General features: G+C 46.0%; 1 protein-coding gene across 4 annotated transcripts in view; it reads left to right on the top strand.

Annotated features, from left to right (window-relative positions):
• Positions 1-24,676, top strand: part of Dnajb6 (DnaJ heat shock protein family (Hsp40) member B6) — a 58,318-nt gene that overhangs the window by 7,942 nt on the left and 25,700 nt on the right. For 3 of the 4 annotated variants that reach the window (XM_047560681.1, XM_047560679.1, XM_047560682.1), the window contains exons 2-5: positions 8,350-8,440; positions 11,060-11,169; positions 13,223-13,282; positions 14,003-14,113. In XM_047560681.1, coding sequence (XP_047416637.1) covers positions 8,376-8,440; positions 11,060-11,169; positions 13,223-13,282; positions 14,003-14,113 — 346 coding nt within the window. In that variant the 5' untranslated portion in view covers positions 8,350-8,375. Of the gene's footprint in view, positions 1-6,540; positions 6,634-8,349; positions 8,441-11,059; positions 11,170-13,222; positions 13,283-14,002; positions 14,114-24,676 lie in introns of those variants that run through there. The other variant, XM_047560680.1, reaches the window with a different exon arrangement.

Raw genomic sequence — 24,676 nt, 5'->3', positions numbered from 1 at the left:
TTTCTGTTTTCCCTGTGGTGCTGGGGATAGGATCTAGGGCCTTGGATATGTTAGATAAGTACGTACCCACTGTGCTATAGCCCAAGCTCGGGATCTTCGGTTTGTTTGAAAGCATATATTGGAGCCTACCTAGAGACCTGCTTCCCTGAGACAGCTGTGAAGAGGGCAGCTCTGGAGCCCGAGTCTGATGAGGTCTCCTTGCTCCCCTGCTGCAGTGTGTAGTGCACATGGCTACTCATCCTGTGTGCTTTGGGGTTCCCAGCTGAGAAATGGGGACATTAGTCAGGCCCTCCTTTGTGCAGTTGTCCTGTTGGGCAGTTGTGCCCACTTTTGTAGGGCTGTCCTGTGGGGATGAAAGGAGGGAGAGTAGATCAGGCTCCTAGTGCTCCTGGTAGGAAGGGCTCAGGTATTGAGTTGTGATGTCAGGGTACTTGTTGCCTTGTCGTTTGAGATGGCAAAAAACTGATGGACCATTGTCCCTTGGATCCTTACATGCAGACACTAGAGAGATTGAATTGATAGGAATGTCCTGCCCAGGTGTATTGGGAAAGAGGAGGGAGGGTGGGTTGGGAAGATAGGTGGGAGTGCTCTGGAAAGGAGCAGGTGGTGCCCCATGAGGATCTGTTTCATCTGGATACTTTTTTGTGATGTGGGTTGTTCTGCTCCATTTAGCTCAAGGAAAAAGAGTCTGCAGCAGTAGTTCTCATTTGTGGGTATCATTGTGTCTGAAGATGTTGGGTTTTTTGGTTACCACTGAACTCTGTCTTCAGCCCTTTTTATTTTTTGAGAGAGGCCTCACTAAATTACTGAAGCTGACGTCTTGCCTCAGCCTCCTAAATTGTTGGGGCCTGGAGACTTTTTTACCTTGTTTGTTTGTTTTTTCTCCCCACAGGTCCGATGACCGAACTCAGGCAATTGCTCTGCCACTGAGCTAAATCCCTAATCCCTGGTCCCAACTGGGAAGGTGATTCAGGCATCTAGTGGGTAGAGGCCAGGGATCTGTTAAACAATACCACGATTCACAGGACAGACCCCTGACCCATGGGAAACCCGGGACTGAAAGGGGATGCCTATCTCTTCCTTCTACTGTCTTGCATTGGATGAGATGGTACTTTCAGTTGCCTCTTCCTGGCTTTGCAAGAGACCCTGGATAAACCTCTACCTGAGTTTGTGGGGTAGAGATAGGTCCCAAGGGGGGCTTCACTGAAGCTTTTTTAAAATTTTTAAAATTTTTATTTTTGGTACTGGGATATTGAGCCTAGGGCCTTGAACACACTAGGCAAGTAGTCTACTGCTGAGCTACTTCCCAAGTCCTGAAGTTCCTTTTTTAATAAAGTAAGCAGTTAGAACTTGAGAATCTGTTCTCTTTCCCATGGAACTTGACTTTTTTTTTTCTTCCCATTTTGAAAGGGGATAGGTCAATAAATCCTGTTTTTCTTAATTTTTCCTTCTAATTCCTAAGCCATTTAAGGATTTCTGCAGTGTGAAATTGGTCTTGTAGGCCTAGTAGTGTACTTGCTGGCACAACAAAATCTGCCCCTGTTGTCTCCACCCTCCTTTTTTTTGGATCGAACCCAGGGTCGATTTATCACTGAGCCATATTCCCAGCCCTTTTTTTGGTTTTAGACAAGATCTCACTAACTTGCTTAGGACCTTGTTAAGTTTCTGAGGCAGGTGTTGAAATTGCAGTCCTTCCTTAGCTGCCTGAGTCTCTGGGATTACAGACGGGTGCCACCATGGCTGGTACACCTTCATTTTTTAATCCCTGGTTTTTTCCCTACCCTGACAAGGTTCTCCCTGTGTTGTCAGGCTACTCTTGAACTCATGGGCTCAAGTGATATTCCCGAGTGCTGAGACTACAGGCAAGCTCTACTGCTTAGCTGGTCCTTGATGTCCCCCCCACCGCAGTGCTAGGCAAGCAACCTGGGGTCTGTGGCATATATATAGGCAAGTGCTTTACCACTGAGCCACATAAATTCTTACTTAAAATTCTCTCTTTTTTTTTTTTTTTTTGGTGCTGGGGATCGAACCCAGGGCCTTGTTCTTGCGAGGCAAGCACTCTACCGACTGAGCTATCTCCCCAGCCCACTTAAAATTCTTTGTGTCTTGAATTCCTTCCTTAGGAAACTTCATGTGACTGTTCTGTCATACCAGTTTTCTTCATTTGTGGACTGTACATGTGTGTGTGTGTGTATTTTTGGGGGTACCAGGGATTGAACTTGGGGGCACTTGACCACTGAGCCACATCCCCAGCCCTATTTTGTATTTTATTTAGAATCGGGGTCTCACTGAGTTGCTTAGTGCCTCGCTTTTACTGAGACTGACTTTGAACTCGAGATCCTCCGCTGGTATTACAGTGTGTGTCACTGCGTCCAGCTATATATATTTGAATTTTTTTCTGTGCATATGTTGTGTCTGAATTTTCCCCCTTCTCTGCAGGAGGTTCTTAGGCCTCCCTGGTTTTCACTTCCTCAGTAAATGTCAGCTTTGTCTGCCCCAGTGTTTCCACATGTCCCTTCCCTAACATTCTGAGTTTGTTAGTTGTGTGACTTGTTTGTTTACTTGCCTGTCTTCCACTGAACTTTTCTTTTGGGTGTGCATCCTGGGAACTGAACCCAGAGTGCTTTACTACTGACCAACATTTATAGCCTTTAAGATTTTTTTTTTTTTTTTTTTTTTTTTAATTTGTGTAGGGCATTTTATAAGTTGCTGAGTCTGGCCTTGAACCTGCCATCTCCTGCCTTAGCCTTCAAGTTGCTGGGATTATGGGCGTGTGCCACTGCGTGACCAGCATTATCTTCCTCTGAACTTGTTGGCTTTTGTTGTTCCCATATGTAGCATAGATGTTATAAACAATAGTGTGTGTGTGTGTGTGTGTGTGTGTGTGTGTTTTTCTGGGGTTCAAACCCAAGGCCTCATGCACTGTATCACTTAGCTATACCCCCAGCCCGTCAGTAGTAAGTTTGTATGCCTAAGGTCAATCAGGATTACAGCATTGTTTTCATAGCAGATTTCCTTGGTAACCAAGCTGTGAACTAACTATCCTCACCTACCCAAGAGGATAATGCAAATGCAGGATAGTAATCCCAGGTTCAAAAAGACCTGGGGGTTTATCAGGTTTATTGTTACCAGGAGAGTCAGTTGCCTTCTCACTACACTGGTGATTGAGTTCAGAAAGAGATCCATGAGTTTTATCCTCTTCTGTAGGCGGCAGTCTGCCTAGACTGTCTCTGAGCATCATTGTTGGATTTTGGCCGAGAGACTACAACATAAGGGCGGGCATGCTCAGAGGGGAGGGACCAGGTAGGTTGGGTTTCTCAGAAGGAAGTAGAATTACTAGGCCAGGAGAGGGAAGCATCATGGTAAAGCCCCCAAATGTTTGAAGGCAGCTGTGTGGAACAGAAAACTGTGTGCTTCCTGTAACTGAACAAGGTCCAGAGTGTGAATATTCCCTGTTGAGAACTGTTGAGCAGCAGAAGAAAAAATTGTACCCTTAGTTTCAAGTCAGGACCTGCCTTTGGGAGTTAGTGAGGGTTGGACTATTGGTTGCTGTAGGAGGTGATTACAGGCAACTCTTTAACCCCTGGATTCTGAGTAGCAGGTTCCAGACAATAGCCAGTTCCTTATCCTTAGATTCTGTCTTTGAAGATTAGCTGTTTTTTGTTTTTTTTTTGTTCTGGGTCTTTGTTAAGAATGTTAAAGGTCAAGTAGTAGTAGTTGAGATCAAATAAGAAGTCCTGACAAACCCTGAAATCATGATTTTACCTCCGTTAACAAGCTACTGTTGTTTAAAAAATATTTGCTCCAAATCAAGCAAGTCAGTATTGGAAAAGGATTTACATGAATCACGAAATGTTTTATTGTGGTTATTGGAAGTGAGCCAAAGTGTTCATTTGGTGGACATGGTGGAATGGGTGGACATGGAAGACCTGATGTAGCTCAGTGGTAGAGGGTCCCTGGTTTCCATCCCTAGGGAGGACGTGACATCCTTGTAGATGGGTTTTACTAACTCAGTGATGCTGGTTTCCGTCCTACATGTCCACCCCTCAACACCTGCATACTACCTTCCTGATCTTCTTATGTGAAGACCATCCTTGGTGTCCCCTGCTCCCTTCCAGTGCCACACTGGGGATTGAACCCAGGGGCGTTCTACCACTGAGCTACATTTCCAAACCTTCTATTTTATTTTGGGGAGGGGGGTTCCAGGGATTGAACTCAGGGGCACCCAATCACTGAGCCACATCCCTAGCCTTATTTTGTACTTTATATTTAGAGACAGGGTCTCACTGAGTTGCTTAGCGCCTTGCTTTTGCTGAGGCTGACTTTGAGCTTGCTGTCCACCTCTGTCAGCCTCCCAAGCTGCTGGAATTACAGGCGTGTGCCGCTGTACCCAGCCCAGACCTTCTATTTAAGAGTTAAGTTCCTGAGGCTAGCTTAGAACTTGAGATCCTCCTGCTTCAGCCCTTCAGGTTCCCAGGTTGCTGGGATTACAGGCAGGCACCAGTGTGCCTGGCTTCCATTATTTGTTTAGGCACACATTTATTTATGTGTATCTATTTATTGGGGACCTGGGGATTGAATCCAGGCCCTCGCTTATGCTAGGCAAACACTACTGAGCTACACCTCAGTCTGTGAAATAAGTTTAGATTTACAGAAGAATCACGGAGAAGTAAAAGTTTTCTGTATATGTTTCACCCAGTTTTTACTACTAGAACATCTTATGTAACCATGGTGTGTTTCTCAAAATGAAGAAATTCACTTGGGCCATTACCGTTCAGTGAAGATAGACCCTGTTCACGTTCCTTCTGTTTCCCACACCGCAGTTCCTTTTGTGTTCCAGGAGCCAATCCAGAAGCTAAGGTTGCATTTGGCTGTTTGCTGGTCACCTCTAAACTGACAACTGCCTTTAAAGCCTATGATTTTTGATAGTTCTTTAACTCTTGCTTGGCTGTAAGTCCTGGGCTCATCTTTGTACCTCTCCTTTCTCAGACCTGGTATTCGTTGGTACAGTGAATGTTTTCCTCTGATCTCCAGTTGTGGCTAATGTTGTCCAGTGTCCCGTGCCTGCCCAGTGGACTCTGGCTATAGAATCTATAGTTGTTAGTTTACATCTGCAGGGTGAGGCTCTTGCAGTGTTTAGGGCTAAGAAACATGGTGCTGCTGGAGGTGGAGGAGTGAATGGGCCTGAGACATTTGGGAGATAGGTGAGGCTGGACCTTGAGGTCGTGTGGATGTGGTGGTCTTAGTGATGTTGAAGAGGAGGAAATCTCCAGGGTCAGGCAGTGGGAGTTCCAGGTGGAGTTCACCAGGGCGGGGTGGTGCTGGAGCAGGGAGGGTCAGGAGTTAGACTTCAGTGTGTCCTGCTGGGGATGCCTGCTAGATACCCAAGGACTGTGTCGCATGGTCTTCATCTATTTGTGTCCGAAATGCCATGGAGAGACCTGGTTACGCTTACATTTGCAACTTAGGTTTTGCACAACAGTGTTGTCACAGGGTGAGTGGACGGAGCAAGTTGGCCATGGAAGACCATTCAGAGACGGACCGGAAAAGGATTTGGGAAGACAGATAAGGAGAACCCTGAAATCTATCGGAGGCTCGTCTTATTGATAGAATCAGAGTTTGTTTCACGTGGTTGGGTGGGACAGAAGTGTCCAGCTAAGGCAAGGTAGTAGAGGAGTGAGTATAAGCAGTTTGCAAAGGGACTACAAAGAGCAAGGTCTTCACCCCCCCCCCCCCCCCCCCCCGCTGGCATTGCACCAAGGGGCACCCTGCCACTGAGCCATATCCCTAACCCTTACATTTTAGTCTGTGACAGGTTCTCACTGAGTTGCCTAGGCAGACCTTGAGCTCAGTTCTGTCTCAGTCTCCCAAGTGGCTGGGATTACAGGCATGCACCACTGGCCTGGCAGGGCAAGAGTTTTGACTCTCCAGTTGATTTTTGTCTTATTCCCTCCCATTGAAATTGTTCTTCACAGAGTCCTCTTCAATTAGTAAGAAAAATGGGTAGCATTGGAGTGTAGCCTGCATGCCAGGCCCTGCCAGCTGTTGTTGCATGTCTGATGCCCTAGTTTGTCCTGTGTCTGTCTTGAAGGGCAGATGTGTGGTAGCTGAGTCATTGCAGAGGCAGGTGTGGCCTCCCATTGTGAGCCTGTTCTTTCCTCCATGCTCAATGCCTTGCTGCAGCGTCTTGTGCCACACCTCCGTGCCACTCCTATAAACACCCACATAAGTGCAAGTAAAAGACAAGCTGGACTAAGAACATGGGTCATCTGACACGCCGGGCTGGCTAGTCTTTTGTTATGTATGGCTCAGGCAGTGGGTCTGATTGCAGCTGGAAGGTAGACCTGAGATTTCCAACCTTGTTCTGGTGGGTGCTGCAGTTGGCATTGAAGCTAAAACGTGCCTCAGAGCTGTGCAGCAACAACTTTGCATCACTGCTTTGATGTTTGGCTTTTTCCAGTAGAGGTGAAGAGGTTCTGATTCTCTGTTGCTTTTTGCTGGTTTCTGTGGTTGCAGTTCAGATTTTGATTCCTGTAAGATGGAAGGCTGCTCTGCTCTTGGGTCTTAAGAGAATTTGCCCACCTGCTGTGTTAGAGACTGAGATTTCTTGCTGTTCTGATTGATCCCATTAAGGTATTTTGAATACTTATGTGCTGTCTCTATCACCACCAGTAAGAAACCTTTTATAAGGGTGCTCACTCCTTTATCTTGGAATTTACTGGATTAAAAAATTTTCTGCAATATTTTATGTGAATATTTCAAGTGGAGTTGGAAAAATTGGAGTTAACTACTGTTTGGCCCACAGACACATTGCATAATTGATAATTTGTCTTTGCCTTGTTCTATACCTGGCAAATAGATTTCAATGTTAAGTTGGAATAGTTATAAGAAAACAGTAACCACACAAAGTTTTTTGCCCTAATTTGTTATTGAAAAAATTCTGGTAATCCGTTTAAGAAAAAGTACACATTTTGGTACTCTAAATGCCAAATTCTGTAGTCTGTTCTTTTCTGAGTTATTTTTTTTGGTACTGGGTATTGAACCCAGGGGTTCTTTACCAGTGAGCTACATTTCTGGTACTTTAAAACTTTTTCTTCTGAGACAGTCTAGTTAAGTTGCCAAGGCTGTTCTCAAACTTGTGATCTTTCTGCCTCAGCCTCCTGAGTTGCCATTGCACCTCCTAACTCCCTCTTGTAATTCCATTTTTGCTTTAGATGCCCCACCCACACCTATTTTTGGTGTGTGTGTGCTGGAGATCAAACCCAGGGGTGCTTACTGGGGATTGAACCCAGGGGTGCTTAACCACTGAAATACATCCCCAGCCCTTTTTATTTTTTATTTGAGATAGGGTTTTGCTGATTTGCTTAGGGTCTTGCTGAGTGGCTAAAGCTGGGCTCTGACTTTTCAGTCCTGCTGCCCTCAGTTTCCTGAGTGGCTGGGATTATAGGCGTGCACCACCTGCCCAGCTCTGGTGCTAGTTTTTTTTTTGTTGTTGTTGTTTGGTTTGTTTTTTTTTTTTTTTGGTACCAGGAATTGCCCAGTGGGCCTTAACCACTGGGCCACATCCCCAGCCCTTTTTTGTATTTTGTTAGAGACAGGGCGGCTGAGTTGCTGAGGCTGGCTTTGAACTTGAAATCTCCTGCCTCAGCCTCCTGGAGCCACTGGGATCACAGGTGTGCGCCACCGTGCCCAGCTCTGGTGCTAGTTTTTGACTGGAGGCGTAGTCAACATCGAGCTGGTTTTGAGGTAGGGCAGCTGTGCCGGTTTGGTAGATGGACACATGGAATGTGATGGCAGATGGTAAAGCCACACTGGTAATTGTAATCCAGGGCCTTTCCCTTTTCTGTCTGGGGAATGTGTGGGAGGTCTTTTGCTGTTTCCTGCTGTTCTCCTGGGAGAGCAACAGAGCCATGGAGGGGTGTTTCTTAGGGAAGGGACAGTGTGTTCCTGTGAGCCCTGCAGTCTTGCCCAATGCCTGGCCTAGGAATGTATCCAGGGAGGGAGGTAGCTGCCCAAGCATGCCCATGTACAGGAAAACAGATACAGAAAGCCTTTTAGATGCTGGTCAGGTGGCCACTGACCTCTGACCTCTGCATAGGCCTCAGTCACCTGTTTTTTCATTTAGGCTATTATTAGGTGATTTCAGAGCTTTTTTCTTTATCTAGAAGGGTCTTTGGATCCAAGTCCTGAACCATTTCCCAGACTAGGCCCTTCCTGATAGGCTAGTGACTGACCAGAAGTTCTCCCTGTAGGTCGGTAGGGTGAGCTCCCTGTCCCCCCCACAGTTTTTACCCCATGAGCCACCCAACTTTGACAGTGTTGTCAATGACCACACATTTTTAATTGCAGGACTTGTTCCAACAATCTGTTAAAACATGGTGGATTACTATGAAGTTCTAGGCGTGCAGAGACATGCCTCTCCCGAGGATATCAAAAAGGCGTAAGTAGTGTTATTTCTGAAGTGATACATAACATAATGTGAAGCATGCGTTGGTAAGTGGGTAGTACAACTTTGTTAATGTATTAAAATGCCTTTTTCTTTCTTTTTTCTTTTTTAAATTGCCCAGGCTGGACTGGCAATCCTTCTGCCTCAGCCTCCCAAGCATCTGGGATTTAAATCCATGTCTGAATTCTGAGACAGGAGCATAAAAATAGCTTTTTCCTTTTTCTCTTTTTTCTTTTGTAGTGCTGGGATTAGAGTTCAGGACCTCACACATGCTAGGCATACACTCTGCCACTGTAACCCTAACCCTAAAATGGCTTTTAATGTAATATATCATCTTTGAGTGCCACAGTTTATTTAATTAAACAATTTTCTTTTTGGCATTGGGGATCAAACCTAGACATGTTATAGACATGTTACCCACCTCCTCCTTTTTTTTTTTTTTTTCCTCTCATGTTTTTCAGACAGGGTTGTGCTGAGTTGCTGAGGGTCTCACTGAGGTTCCGAGATTGGCCTTGAACTTGAAGTCCTCCTGCCTCAATCTTCTGAGTTTCTGGGATTACAAGTGTAAACTAGTGTGCCTGGCTGGCTTGTGTAATTTTAACTTCATATTGTAATACACAAGTGAGCATTTGAATTAGACCTGGGTCTTACAGTTAGTTTATTTGTCAGGACAAGGTTGCCTATTTAATGTTCCTTTGCTTTGGGACTGAATTCCTTATATGCCTAAAGTAGATAAAAAATTGAGAATTGCCAGGACAAATGGCACACACCTGCAATCTCAGTGATTTGGGAGGCTGAGTTCGAGGCCATTCTTGGCAACTTGGTGAGATCCTGCCTCAAAATAGTAGAAAGGACTGGTGATAGAGCTCCGGGCTGGAGGACTCTTGGGTGCAGTCCCTAATACTACCCTCCCCCCCCCCCTTTTTTTTTTGACTGAGAATGTGAAAAATCTCCTAGAGCCTTTATATTGGACTTAGAGGTGGGGTTGACTTGGCACTCATAAGTACCCCTTTCAGGCAGAGTAGGGGCTCAGAGCTGAATTCAAGCCCATGCTACAACCCCTGCTTAACCAACATGCGTGCCAAGAACAACCACTGCCCACTGTGCCTGTATCTGTGCATACAGGGTGAGTCCAGGTTGCATATGGCTCTGAAGGACTCTGGCTTGATCCATTCATTTCATTGAGGTTAACTGAGAACAAGACTTTAAAACAACTTTTAGAAAACTCAATGTACGATGAAGTCTAAACTTCTAGATGGGAAAGTGTCACCTCCCCTTTCCCTTCATTTGGAGCAGAATAGTTCCTTTCAAAAAGTAGCCCAATTGTAGAGAACATGCTTACTGCCATGCCCAAGAACTTTGGTTCTGTCCCCAAAACAAACAACAGAAAAAACTAGATTAGGATAGCTGTCAATGTTGCCTGCAGAGTACTCCTTTCAGACCTCAGCCAAGGAGCTGGCTGGCACAGCCCATTGAGGAGAGACCAGGCTTGGATGCTGTCACTTTGGAGTGTGAGGATTTCACATACCCTGGATGTGAGGGTGTGGGGTTATGCTTTAGGTCCACACTGTTCTTACTAACTAGTAACAGTTAATGGCCACTGCTACTTGGTGAATTGTGGAACAGAGGGACAGTTGAAATACTTTTGTTCTTGAACAAACATGTGCATAGTACTTTTATTTACTGATGAAATTACATGCCCATTATACTAGCATTAGAGAGCAGATTGGTTTTGCTTATCTGTGAGTACATGCAGGTTGATGGGTATTTCCAAGGTGACTTAAGCATGACTTTAGAAAAGGCTGTTACCCTTAAAAGCCGCAAGATTTCCTTATTAAGTTGCATAAATATTAGCTTTTCACATGAACAAAATGATAACAATAGGGGACTGTGAGCTTTGCTGTGTGTGCTGATAATTTCTCTCTGAGGACTAAGGGGTGTGGCTGCCATCCTGCTCTTCCCTGTCCGCCCCCTTTTTTTGTACCAGGGATTGTGCTCAGGGGCTTTTAAGCACTGAACAACATCCCCAGCCCTTTTTTACTTTGAGACAGGGTCTCCCTAAATTGCTTAGGATCTTTCTAAGCAGCTGAGGCTGGCTTTGAATTTGTGATCCTGCTGCCTCAGCCTGCCAAGCTCCTGGGTTTACAGGTGGGCACCACTGCCCCCAATTTCCCCCTCTTTTGAGACAGTAGACTCTTCCTCTGCATTTGAATCACAGCCCAAGGGCTTTGCCTTGATGCAGGAGTGCTGGCATACAGGTTAAATAAGTCTGAAGGTTGGCATTATGAATAATTTGATGCTCTGTGTGTGTGTGTGTGTTTGTGTGTTTGTGCACGCACGCGTGTTTTTTTGGGATTGAACCCAAAGGTGTTTTACCATCAAGCCACATCCCTACGCCCTTTTTTTTTTTTTTTTTTTTTTTTTTAAAAGACGAGGCTCTTGCTTAGAGCCTTGCTAACTTGCTGAGGCTGGCCTCAGACTCTGGATTATCCTGCTTTAGCCTTCAGTTGGCTAGGATTGCAGGCATGTGCCACTGTGCCTGGTTAAATTATGTTAGTTTTAAAAGCTCACACTTTGGGCATGTGTGATAGATATTTCTGCTTTTTTTCTAAGATATCGGAAACTGGCACTAAAGTGGCATCCAGACAAAAATCCTGAGAATAAAGAAGAAGCAGAGAGAAAATTCAAACAAGTAGCTGAGGCGTATGAGGTGTTATCAGATGGTAAGTAATGCTGAACTTCCAGGGAAGGGCCCTTGAGTAGGTGAAGCAGAACTGGGGGTGGAAGCAGTGATGCCCTTCTCAGTCCCAGCAGGATGTGGACACACATCCTGTTACCACCTGGATTTTGGGACCACTGAGAATGTTTCTTTCTGGTGGAGCTTGGAACATAACAGTTAGCCATGAGTGTTGAAGAGCACTCAGCGTGACTTTGGTGAAACAGCGTGGAACGCCCTGGCTTGGAGGAGCTGAGGGAGAGGTTGGTGTGGATGTTGGGTTGCAGGACTTGGTATGTTTTGTATTTTGGCAGTACTCGAGCTTGAACCCAGAGCACTCTGCCATATCACTGAGCTGCATCTCCAGCCATTTTTATCTTTGGGATAAGTTCTCCCTAAGGTGCTGAGGCTGGCCTCGATCTTGTGATCCTCCTGCCTCAACCCTCCCACATAGCTAATATTACAGGTGTGTGCCACCTTGCCCAGCTTGCAGGCTCTGTTTTGGTCTCTGCATGTTGTTGTAGTTGCTCCAACTGACCTTTCATCCCCATTGCCCTACTTGGAACTGTACCATGTTAACGGAGGAAGTTCTGCTTGAAAGAACTTTGAGTCAAGAAGGAAGGGGAACATACAGCTCAGAATTAGACATCAAAACATCTGTGTTTTCTCCATCCTAGTTCTAGAGCATAGATATTGGATGCCAAAGGCAGAGACATTGGCTTAGTTTTGTGGATAGGTCAAAGGTCAGTTATTGGCTAGATGGTTTCAGCTATTCATGGTGAAGGCAAGACTGCATGGGCCCTGGTGGGACTGGTTCCAGAGACTGGAGACTATTCACACCTCGGGTCAGTAAGGCATGACAAGAGGTAGTTACTAGGTTAGGTACTGATGCACTGACTACAGGGAGTGAGCCCATGCTCTCCATGTTATGTGTGTGGCCAGGTGAAGGTGGCTGTGTGAGACAGGAGCCCAGCGTGACCTCTCTCAGCAGTCACCAGCACACTGCCTTCTTGCTGCATCAGCAGAGTGCTTAAGGAATGACTCCCAGATGTCTGTCTTATTCACAAGTACCTTGCTGCTTATCAAAACACAGCAGGGATATGGAACACCTATATGAATGCGGCATTTAAGAGCATAAACTTAAGGTGGGACTAGGAGCCTGAGGGGTGTTGAAGACCCTGTCTTAGGGGTCCTGTCTTGCCGACAGTGTGACCATGCCATGCTCCCACTTCTGACATGAGCCCTGTTGAGGCACTTCCGACATGAGCCCTGTTGAGGACTGCATTGAGGCTTCATGTCCAGCAAAAAGAACCTTTAAACAACCATGAAAGTCTCTAGGTGGAGTCTGGGGCCATGCATTATGTACAGGTTACCCTCTGCCATGGCTGGAGTTTTCAGAGGTAGGCTGCTGTTCTCATTAGGGCTTGGTAACCTGAGATGGGCGGCTTCTCAGCTTGCTGGCCACTTGGTGGAATGTGAAGTTCTCAGGGAGCACAGGTGGTGTGCAGTGAGCACGGTGTGCCCACAGTGCTGTGCGCAGCTCTCTTGGTCCTGCGGATCTGGGCGTCAGCCAGGCCTGTGGGCTGAGGGCCGTCTCCTCTTCACCCCACCTAGGGCATAGACCCTGTCCTCTTTTGGACTTTGTAGTAAGAGGGGTCACTTCTGTTCTAGGTAGGAATAGTTTTGTACTTGGTAATGATTGATCTCCCCCCACCCCCTGGAGATCTAACCTACAGCCTCCTGCGATGGGCATGATTTTAAATATACGCATGAGCTCTGGGCAGTAGAGTAAAATAAAATGATCTAACAGAATAGACAATGATTCCTAAAAAAAATAGTGCTTAAAAAGTTACCCTGATCTTTTCTTAGAAGAATAGAATACATAAGGTCCCCCTCCTGCTCCTCTGTCTTTTAGAGCAAGAGCAGTCTTAAAATTTATGAAATACTGAAACCTCATTTTAAATTTGGGAAATGCCTTATTACTTGAATTTGCCTTATTGATTGAATTTTGAGGATTTGAAAAGAACTTGGCCCTAATAATTCTGTTTTCAAATTTAAAGCTAAAAAACGGGACATCTATGACAAGTATGGCAAAGAAGGCTTAAATGGTGGAGGTGGAGGTACGTAAATGATTTTCTCTCCTGAGACAAAGGTCTTGACAGTCCTGTCCTCTGACTTGGAGTTTGTGTTTGAATTGTAAATCACTGAGTTTCTTGGTCAGTCTCTTTGGTGCTCAATACAGATGCAGCCTGAGAAGTGGAATGGATTGGGTAGGGGAAGGAGAAAGTGACAGCATAAAAAAAACAACTGGAAATCTTTTGTTAGACTAGAAAGTATATGTTGATGCACTTTATATAGATGGGAAATCATTCGTAACTTTGTTGTACTATATCACTGTGAGCTTACACTGTCAGATTAGTAACCACTATTAGTAAAACTGCTGTCAGGGTTTGACGAGTAGACTACTGAAGAGCTAAAACGTGTGTTTGTGGAAAGCCCATGTGGTGGTCTGACAGTCGGTGCTCTCCGAATTCCTGCTGAGCCCATGTGTTCAAGCTGTAGCAGGAGAGTTGAGTGAATACAGTCTTGTTTCTCAATAGACCTAGGTAATAAAATCAGCAGTGACATGCTGATCATAGATTGAGAGCTGCTCAGAAGTGCGGCTGGGACTTTATGAGCAGAGTTTCAGTTACAGTAGGACTCATTTTGAATTTCAGAGACCCCCAGATACTTGGAAAAAAAATTTTTTTTTAAAGGTCATGATTTACTTAATGTTCTACAAAAATATTTGCTTAAAAGCACCAGAATTCATACACTAAAGCTATGTTGTGTTTATGTAGGTGGAAGTCATTTTGACAGTCCTTTTGAGTTTGGCTTCACGTTCCGGAACCCAGAAGATGTCTTCAGGGAATTTTTTGGTGGAAGGGACCCGTTTTCGTTCGACTTCTTCGGTAAGTAAATTTCCTGGTCAATGTGGGTGCTATGTGTAGTCTCTCTGTGACCTGGTGAGGGCTGTCGATGCCCTTGCTGTCGGGTGCTGTGTCTGGGTCATTAACTTTTCTGTCCAAGCAGGAATAGTCAGAATGTTTCTGCCCTCTTTGAGATTTTGTTTTATATACTTCTTGGGCAGTAAAGGTTTCTGTGGTCCTAATTATCTTGCTTTGCCCTCAGGCAGGGCAGTGGTGGGGTGTGGGAAAAGCTGTTTCCTCTTGGGTGTTGTGTATAAAAGCATGCATTCTACTCCTGAGCTACATATCCAGTCCCACTCTTGAACACCAGTTTCTGTAGGAATTTGCTGTGAAATCTTCCTCCTGAAGTCACTAAGTGGCACGGACACTGTTTAGAGGACATCCAGTTATGAACCTGCCTGCCTTTTTTTTCCCTTTTTTCCTGCCTGCCTTTGTGTAACTGGAGTGTTACAATGGTTGAGGCCACAGTGTGTGAAGAGTGGACCCTTCCTGGAGCAAGGCAGCAGAGGTATCTTGAAGAGGAGTTTTGCTAAAGTAGACTGTTGGTTTATAGCTGCTGGGTTTTAGGAAATGTTTGTCTATTGCCTCTCAGTCCGGTGCTTGATCCCAGTTCTTGTGTATGTCTGGGATACAGACTGCATATCAGGTACTCTTGTGAGCTGTCTGCTACTAGAACTTCATCCCAATTAATTGCTAGGTTTCCTGTGTTTGATGCTTGCTGGGTAACCTTCCTGAGAGGTCAGGGTCAAGTGTGCCGCCGCCACCATTTCTTCCATGCACTGAGGGGTACACACATCTTGTGCTTACCTCCTTCATTGATTGGAGCACAGTTGAAGACACTGAACACCTCTGGCAGACCCCAGGAGGGAAGAAGGAAGAGCAGTGTGTCTACCAGTAATAACAAGGAGACAAGTGGAGCCCCTGCTTGTCAAGGGCATGAAGAGGAGCGGGCTACCACTGGATCTGGTAGGTCGCCTTGGGCGTCTTGCAGCTTACCTGGTGCAGTCCAGGTGATCACAGCAGGGATTCAAGTGTCCTTGTTCTTTATTATGGCATATCCTGACTCTGAGCATACCTTACTGCAGGAGGGAATGACAGTGAGTACCTTCCAGCATGCCCATAGGCAAATGCAGCAGCTGAATCAAAGCAGAACACTCAGATTAGGGCCAGAGGAGAATATGTGGCCTTTTTGTAGAGGAAGAGTAGACTTTCCTGCTGCCGTAAGCATGGTGTGTATTGTGAGGGCTCCCTGTGAGCAGCCCATGTTGTTGACACTCGGAAAGCTTGGGATTTTGGAGCATTTCAGGTTTGAATTTTGGGTTACAAATCCTTAGCTGTTAGGTCTGCCTAAATACTCCCACATCTAAAACACTTCTGGTTGCAGAGCATTTCAGTTAAAGGACACCTTATGATAAGAAGTAGAACTACATTATCCATATCACTTGACCTTAATGGGCAAGGAATACTCAAATACAGAAGGAGGTGTTTCTGCCTTGAAACATCACCCCCATGTCACAGATAGGCTGTAGCAGACTCCACCCAGGTGGTTCTGTGGGCCGAGGCAGTGTTGGGGTTGAAGTGTGTCTGAAACCACGACTCCACTGTTGGCTGAGGTGGAAGGGCCTTTATTTCTGACCTCTGGGCTCGATGCAGCTCTGTGGTTCAGGAGGTGAAGCAGGCCACTGTTGCCTCTCAGAAGGCCAAGTGCCTTAAGTGATGCTTTTATCTTACATGATTAAAAGTTCTTTTAAAGGGGAAAAGGTCCCCTGGTGACTGAGTTGTGCAACCAGTTTTTTTTTTTTTTTTTTTTGAAAAAAATATTGATGCATCAGCCTCCTCATTTAAAATGACTTCGAGTTATTTTGTGTGTGTGTGTGTGTGTGTGTGCGCGTGTGCGTGCCTGTGCCCTAGGGTCAAATCCAGGAGCTCTTGGCCACTGAGCTCCATTCTCAGCCCTTTTTTATTTTTGGGACAGGGTCTCACTAACTTGTTTATGGCTACTCTGAGTTGTGGAGATTGAACTTGAACTTGAGATCTTCCTGCCTCAGCCTCCTGAGTCCCTGGGGTTACAGGAGGTGTGTGCCTCTCTGAAGAAGATATTAGAGCTTGTAATTAGAGGTGAATGAGTAATTTTGTATCACTAGTCCAGGATGATGCTTGGCTCACTGAAACTACTTTCTTAGGTGCTCCAACTCACCAGTGGCACATCAGATTTTACAGTAGGTGCTTCCTGTGTTCCATGGTGAGTGTGGCAGTGATGCTTCTCCAATCCATTCTCTAGGTGTTCTAGGGGACTTCCATTTTCAGGCGGTAAGGATTTACACACAGGAAAAGAAGCTGCTCCATGGCTACTACGTGTACGAGGTGACAGTGCAGCCTCCTGGCGGTATGTGTAGTGCAGCGCGGAGTGGTGTACAGGGCTGGGACTGGTGGCGCTGCTCAGCACTGAGGTCATTCTCACAACCTGGTGCAGAGTCCGTTTATTGTAGCAAAGTGTTTTTTAGTCTTAATTTTCACATCACCTCCCCCACATCCCCGCCCACCCTTTCTCATATTTGGCTTTCAAAAGAAGTAGTTTAAAACTCTGTTCTCAGATAGCTGGGTGCCCTGGCATGTGCCTGTGATCCCAGCTGCTTGGGAGGCTAAAGAAAGGATTGGAAGCTTTGAGTCCTATGGAGGCAACATAGTAAGAAATCTTGCTCAGTAAAAATTCTGACCAGTTTACAGTACAGGAGGCAGAGAGGAGAGTCACTAGGTTGAGGATAGCTTGAGGATAACTTGAACCCTGTCTCAAAATAAAAAAATAAAAAAGGGCCAAAGATGCAGCTCAGTGGTGGAGTGTTTACCTAACTAACAGTTGTGAGATCCTGTTTTTGATTCCCCAGGACCACAAAAACAAAACTGAAATTGGGTGATTGCAAGTTCAAAGCCAGTCAGGGCAATATTTTTTTTTGTATTGGTAATTGAACCCAGGGGCACTTCGCTAAGGAGCCACATCCCCAGTCCTTTATTTCTTATTTTGAGACAGTCTCATCTCTTAAGTTGCTGACTTGGATGGAATCTGCCTGCCACAGCCCTGAGTCCTTGGTGTTACAGGCAAACTCCACCTTTCCTGGCTTAGCCTGGGCAAAGGAAAAAGTCCTGTTTGAAGATGGTTTTGAGCTGTACTGTGCATTTGTCAGAGTACAGAGCTCCTTGTGGAATTGGAGATGGTCGGTGTTGTGGGTTGGGGTGGGCCTCAGAACCAGAGGGTTGCCTAGGGTTTTGTGGGAACTGAACTACTTTGGACATCCTAAAGTTAGCAGATTTCCCAGGAAGGCTAGGAGAGGTGGATCCTGCGAGCAGCCCTGAAAGAGCATTGGCACTAAAAGGGAGGTTGTACCCCATGTCTGAGCCTCCCCAACTCTGCTTAGATTCTGTCCCTATAGGGAGCACATGCAAATGAGCCCTTGATCAAATGTTAATTGGGAAGATTAAGAGGCGGTATGCTAATTTGAATTAGATGCTATCTTCATTTGTCTTTTATCACAGGACACCATCGCTTCCTGTCTTGGTGTTTTTGAACCCCAAAGTCCCAGATAGCAGGCCTTTCTCTTGGTACCAGGGATTGAACCAGAGGTGTTCTACCACTCACCCCCAGTGCTGTGAATTTTTTGAGACAGGATCTCCCTAATTTGCTTAAGGTCTTGCTAGGTAACTGAGCTGACTTCTAACTTGTGATCCTACTGCCTTGGCCTCCCAAGTCTGGGATTACAGGCATGCCCTGTGCCCACCAATAGTATGCCTTTTGTTGGTCCATTAGATTATTGTTTGGAGTATTGTCTGGGTGTTAATTCATGCTTTTATTTATAGTCTAACTTCAGAAAGCCAAAACAGAATGGGAAAACCATTTCCAGAGAGCCTTGCCAGCCTTGGTGAATGACACAGTGGCAGCAGGGGGGGAATTCCATGTGGGTAGAACCCAGGGAAGCCCCCTGTTGGGAGGAAGGAGCATTGCATTGAGGGTGCACATAGCCTGACTCTTCTGAGCCATGATTTGAATTTGGTGTAGTGAGTCAGTCGTTTTACTCCCCAGGATTCGAGGAAGTGGCCAGTGAGGACTTGGAGCCTAGTGAAGAACTAGACCAGCCCTGTTTTGAGGAGGCAGTGGAAGAACCTCCCAGTGAAGAGAACAGTGAGGTTCTGGATGTGATATCCAGTGAGGAACTGGACCTCTTTAGTGAAGATGAGCCCAGCGAAGGCTGTAGCCGGGGCCAGGGCGAACTTCTCAGTGAGGAGCTGGACCTCGTATCCAGCGAGGAGGAGCCCAGTCCTGGGGACTCAGAGGAGTTCAGCGAGGAGTGCGAGGAGCTGCTGAGCGAGGAGGAGCAGCACAGTGGGCCAGAGCTGGAGGCACTGCTTGTTCAACAATAAATTGCAAAAGGAACTGCCCTGTCTCTCTTTTATAAGAAGGCTTAGTTTATTGTAAAGTTTATCCAGAGTAAGAAAGTTTCCTCTATCACCTTGGTAGTATACTTGGCCAGGTGACCTTTGCTACTTGGAGCTGTGACTGAAGAAGGGTGGGACCAAGCACCAGGTTTCTTGGGGACCCTGTAACAAAGCACCTCCAAGTATGGTTTAAAAAATAAACTTCGATCTTGCAGTGCTGGAGGTAAAGTCCAAGATCTAGGTTTTAGCAGGGCCCACTCCTTCTGGAAGGGAGGGAGAAGCGGTCCTAGGCTGGGTTCAAACCCTTGCGGCCCCATAGGGATGTTGACTTGTGGGTGGTTTTCTCCTCTGTCTGTGCATTGTCCCACTCTGCACCTTCCTGTGTCCACATTTCCTTTTGTGGAGGGCACCAGTGATGTTGGACTGGGCCCACACCAGTGACTTCCTCCTAACTCCATTATCTGCCAAGATAACTCCATTAACTATGAAGAAGACACCATCCACTGGTTGAATCTTTTTGGAGGGCCACAGTTCAACCTGTAACAGACTTTCCAAGCGGTGTCACTTTGATTTTTGTCCTCTTCTGTACAATTTAGAAACTAGCAGCAGACTTTGGGGAAAGACATGTTAAGATGGTTTAGTCCTCCATGTGGATTTGTGACCAGAGCCGAAGGCAGTGCTGTGGTTCATGTGGCAGGGGGTGTTCTTGGTTACTTAGAGGTTTCATACATCTGCACACCTACACAATTGAAGTTTGAAGGAAGGCCAGTAAAAACAAATGTTAGGGTTTTGCTTCTGCTCACAGCACAGAGCCTCTCTGCCTACCCGCTCCCGGGTGAGCCCTCCGCAGGGAGACATTGTGGTGCTCCTGGGAGAGCTGGCCTGTGGAATGGCTTGCCCTCAGTGTTTCAGGCTCTCTCCTGCTTGTGTCTCCAGTGATTCAGGACATTGCTGTCTCTGCCCTTCTTCCCAGGTGGGCTGACAGGCTTTCTTGGGAAGGTCATTTTGAGGATTGCGGTCTCTGCCATGAGAACCTGGCACTGGTCATCCCCACGGCAAGCTTGAGATATGTAGGAGGTGCCATCACCCAAGCTCTCAGTGGCATTTCCTGTTTACCCTTTTAAACCTCTCCCCACCAAGAAAGGCAGTAGTATCAAGTCTGGTTATTCTTTTTTTTTTCCTTCGGTGCTGGGGATTGAACCCAGGGCTTTCTGCTTGCAAGGCAAGCACTCTACCCACTGAGCTATATCCCCAGCCCTATTCAGTTCTTTTGTTGGGGGGTGGTGGTGCTGGGGATCGAACCCAGGGCCTTATGCTTACAAGGCAAGCACTCCTATTCAGTTCTTAGTCTGCCCTTTTTGGCACCCTACTGGGGGTAGAACACGGGGTTCTCTACCACTGAGCTACCTCCCCAGCTCATGCTCATTTTGAGATGGTGTCTGTCTAAATTGCCTGGGCTGCCTCAAAATTGGGGTCCTCCTGCCTCAGCCTTCTCCATAGCTGGGATTATAGGTGTGCATCACCATGTACCTGATTCAAAAGATTTTTAATATTTATGTGGACAGCCTAGGTTCAGCGAGCCATACCCTTACCTGCATACAGAAGGTGTCCCCAGGAAGGAAGAATGGTTTTAGACTCCAGCTTTGTAGGGACAGGTTTAGGATAAAGTACCTTTTGTAGAGCTCTTAATCCCCCGGGGGAAAAGTAACAGTAGCAAGACAAAGCCAGGATGCTGTGAATGGTGGACTCAGGTCATTTTCCAGCAGGAGCCTAAGGATGTGCACAAGCACACACACATTCTGTTGTCCTCTCAGGCTACTTCTGGTAGGGTGCAGCTCTGGTGGCCATGTCTGATAGAGGTCTTGGAAATCAGGATTGAGATCCTTGTTCTCTCCCCCACCCATGTTGAAGATCAAACACCTGAAAAACTGAGGCAAGTGTAGAAAGCCAATTTTATTTAAGAGACAAAACGGAGAGAACAGAGTTTGAGAGAAGTTGGGCCCGGAGTTGAGTGTGTCTTGCTTTTTCTAGACCCCACCCTCTTAATCAGCAGCTCCAGGGGCGATCACTTGTGTTGGGAAGTGCTGAATCCAGGTCCCTCATCAAGGACTAAGCTTCTTGGCATTTGAAGTAGAATGATTTTAGTTCCCAAATATTTTGTATCCTTTGACTCAGGATAGATTTTTCTAACTCTTGGGAAATACAGTGCCTTGGTCTGACCTAGGATATTACTAGAGGTCGTATCTTGCAGCCAAAAACATGAAGGTGATGTGTTTTGGGATGAACAGGTACCATCTCCTGCAGTGGTGTTGCAGCTTGTTCCTGGTACTGACTGCAGAACAACCGAATAGCCTGTCTTTGTAGACATGGCTCAGTGTGCTCTGCTGGCTGTGTATTTTGTTCGATATTTGATTTGCTCATATTTCTGTTTGTTCCTTCCAAATGTGTTCTTTTCTATTTCTGAGTATGTAAGGCATGATCTTCATTTGAACTCCAGGCATTAGGACTGTTTGGGAGATGGAAAATGAATGCCATGTTCTCTGTGGATTTCTGTGTCCCCCCCAGCGTGGCTGGTAGTTTTGTTTAGTTTTGAGACTAGTGCAGAGTAAGATCTTTTCCCGAGTTCTGATTCCCTGTGGTGCACCCTTGGTTTCTGTTGGTCGTCGTTGTTGCCCTCTTCTCTCCATTTTTTCTGCGCACTTGGAAGGGGATGCTGTGGAGCCATGGGAAGATCCTGTCCCTAGGCCCAGAAGGCGCAGGGCAGGTGTGAATAGAGGTGCTTGTCTTAGGCATGAAGTCCCTGTCTGTTAAGCTGTGACTGTTCTGTCAGACTCTTCTTTTTTTCCTTTTGTGACTCGGGTCAAACCTGGGGCTTCACACAGGCTGAGCAAGCACTCTACCACCAAGCAGACTCTCAGCCTCTGTCAGGTAAGGATCTGAATGAGTGGGTGAACCATCCCTCACAGTTCTCAGGCTTCTTCCTTAGGGCTTCGTGCGTGTGCATGTAAATGTAAGTGAGGTGTGTGTGTGGTGCTCTTTTCATACCCATTCTGTGTATGTTTTTGGCCATAAGTTTGGCATTGTTACTAGTTTGTCATTTACTTTGGTGTCTTGTTGATATCATAGATTGGGTTTGGTGTTTTCTGAGAGAGTAGTAGTGTCTTTCCAAAGGGTTTTTAACAAGTAAAGGTATTGAACTCGTGAGTGCCTACCACTGAGCTATATATACCCTGAGCTCGTCTTATTTTATTTTGAGACAGGGTCTCACCAAGTTGCTTAGGACCCCACTAAATTTCTACGCTGACTTTGAATTTGCGATCTTCCTGTCTTCGCCACCAAGTTGCTGGGATTATAGACGTGTGCACTACTTGACCGACCACCTGGTGACAGTAATAAAGTTTTTAAAGCAGCATATGTTAACAATGATTAGAACGTGGAGGAGACAGATTACATAACACATCTGTTGCAGATAGTATTTGTACCTCATGTTAAGTTTTAAAGATGTGCCTAAACACGATTTTAATATTGCCTGCATTGGTCAGAGTTCTCCAGAAACACAGAGCTAGCTGGGCTCACACACAGGGGAAGCTGCCAGGTAAAATCTGCAGCTCCTGTATCCACTGTGTTTTCAGTCAGAGAATTCTCTTTTATCCTGGGCAATGTAGGATGTGGGTCAGCCATTTCCATTCCGGGTCTTAATCTGAATTTGAAGTCAGGACCTTACACTTTACATGGTCTGCTAGTTCAAATGTTAATCTTAAACACCCAGAATCTTGTTTGTCCAAATATTTGAACATCCTGTGCCCTGCCTTCAAGTTGACAACCTTAAATTAACTGTAACCCACCCCCTGTCAATCCTTCCCCTCCATATGCCTCTCGCCAGCCCTGCTTAATCCCCAGGTGAAGAAGACGGCCGGGTCATAATTCCATCTCACATGAGGGATACAGACAACAAAAAATGCATTAGCCCCTCCCCAGTTTGAAGCAAAGCCCTTGGTAGCCACCCTTGCCTTGGTACCTTAACCTGACCATTCACAATACACGGCAAGGTTGTGGAAAGGAAGGCTTTTGCACATTGGAGCATGTTCCTGGTGAAGCAGGAACTCTCAGACAACTATAGGTCCCCCCCCTCCCCAATCCAGCTGGCCTCTGATGGCCAGTGCTCACCAGTGCCTCCACCTGGCAGGGACCAGAGTAGACGGTAACACATTGGACTGAGATGTATTTGCTCTTTTTCTTTTGGTGCTGGGAATTCAATTCAGGGTCTTGCCCTCTGCCTGGTGCCCTATTTTTTTCTTTCTTTCTTTTTTAACACGAGAACTACCTGTTCCCATAGAATACAGACTTTGGAAAAACACGTGAAGTGAAGGGAGGACAGGGTGTTGGTCCTACTTTCACGTGAGACCCCTCCTTGACAGATGTGGTGGAGGCCCCTGCGTCCTCTGCCTCTGCAGCTGCAAGCTTGTGAACACTTAGAAGCTGTGTTCAGCCTGCTTTGTTTTACATGCCTGTTCCTGTTGAGTCATTTTCAGTGTCAGCAGTGATTTGAGCTCTTGGCGCAGTAATTTCCATGTTTGCGATGAATTGACGTTCCTTGAGTGGAGTTGTATATTTTGTTTGGTGGGCCTGAAAGTTTTAGCCCAAGTTGCTCTTTTAATGGGCAGAATTTTGTGAACAATAAGAGCCCGTGTGTGTGTGTGTGTGTGTGTGTGTGTGTGTGTGTGTGTGTGTGGTTAAATGAATGTGTTTCTTTGCACCTTAACTAAGATAACCTCTCCCCCTCCCCCTCCCCCTCCCACTCCTGACCTCAGGCCTCCTGCTGGGCAAGTGCTTCACCATGGAGCGCAACCAGTCCTTGAAGCCATTTCTGTAGCAGTGACAAAGGGAAATGGCACAAGGACACAGCAGTTCAAACCTGTCAATCTGTATCTGATCCTTAGAGTGTGCAGAAGAAGACCTGTGTTAGGGTTTTACTGTGTGGGTGGTTACAGTCCCAAGTCTGGCTGTGAAGACATTTTATTTGTGGTGCTGGGGATCAAACCAGCACCTCAAATATTGTAGATGGTTTCAGATGGTCACCTCTTACATGAGAACAAGAGAATTATCACATAGCAAGGTGTTTCTTTGCGCCCCCCCCCACCCCTTTTTTCTTTCTTTTTTTTTTTTTTAAACTAAAGATTGCACCCAGGGGTGCTCACTCACTGAGCCATGTGCCCAGCCTATCTTGTACTGGGGATTGAACTCAGGGGCACTAGATCACTGAGCCACATCCCCAGCCCTATTTTATATTCTGTGTAGAGACAGCGTTTCACTGAGTTGTTTGTCACCTCACCCTTGCTGAGGCTGACTTTGAACTTGGTGGTCCTCCTGCCTCAGCTCCCGAGCTGCTGGGATTACTGGTGTACGGTGTACGCCACTGTGCCTGTCTCCTGTGTATACCTCTGCCCCCTGCCTGTTCGCATCTGTTCTTGAGCTCCCTCAGTGTCTGCTGCTCTCCCTAGGGCTGTTGCTTCTCCCCTTTCCAGCTGCTGCAGACTTTATTGGGCTTGTTGGCTCATAAACCTGCGTTTGAGTCACTACCTAGCTTTGTGCGGTGGTGGGTACACTGTCATGTTTTTGACTTTTGGCACATCAGCATCCTGCTTTGGCCTCTCTTGCCCTGTGGCTTGGAAATGTGCCATGCTAATTATCTTGTTCTGTGTCCTGGATGGATTCTCTCTGCATGCATTCATGTTCATCAGGAATACTTGTTTTTTTATTCCTTGCATATTTCCCATTTTCCTGGGGGGAAAAATCATGGTACTTAATAATCACAAAGAACTCAAATGAAGAAATAGTATGTATAAATCGTGTTTTCAGTGAAGCTCTCCTTGGTAACCACAGCAAAGGAAAACTGAAGATTGCATCATTAGGTTTAGTGTGAATTATTCATTCCTTGATTTGTTAGTGCAGATCTCATTTATGTTTTCTGAAGCATTTTGGTATTTGTGCTAACAATGAGATATCTACTTCTGTCAATTTTCTACTGAAATTGCTTAAATCACAGCAATATGCTTGCCAGTTAACATTGATTCAAATTGGGCTTAAGCTGATAAATTTTAAAAAATTGTGAGACAT

The sequence above is a fragment of the Sciurus carolinensis genome, chromosome 8, assembly GCF_902686445.1.
Source record: "Sciurus carolinensis chromosome 8, mSciCar1.2, whole genome shotgun sequence".
NCBI classification, from domain to species: domain Eukaryota; kingdom Metazoa; phylum Chordata; class Mammalia; order Rodentia; family Sciuridae; genus Sciurus; species Sciurus carolinensis.
This window is presented reverse-complemented; position numbering and strand designations above follow the sequence as displayed.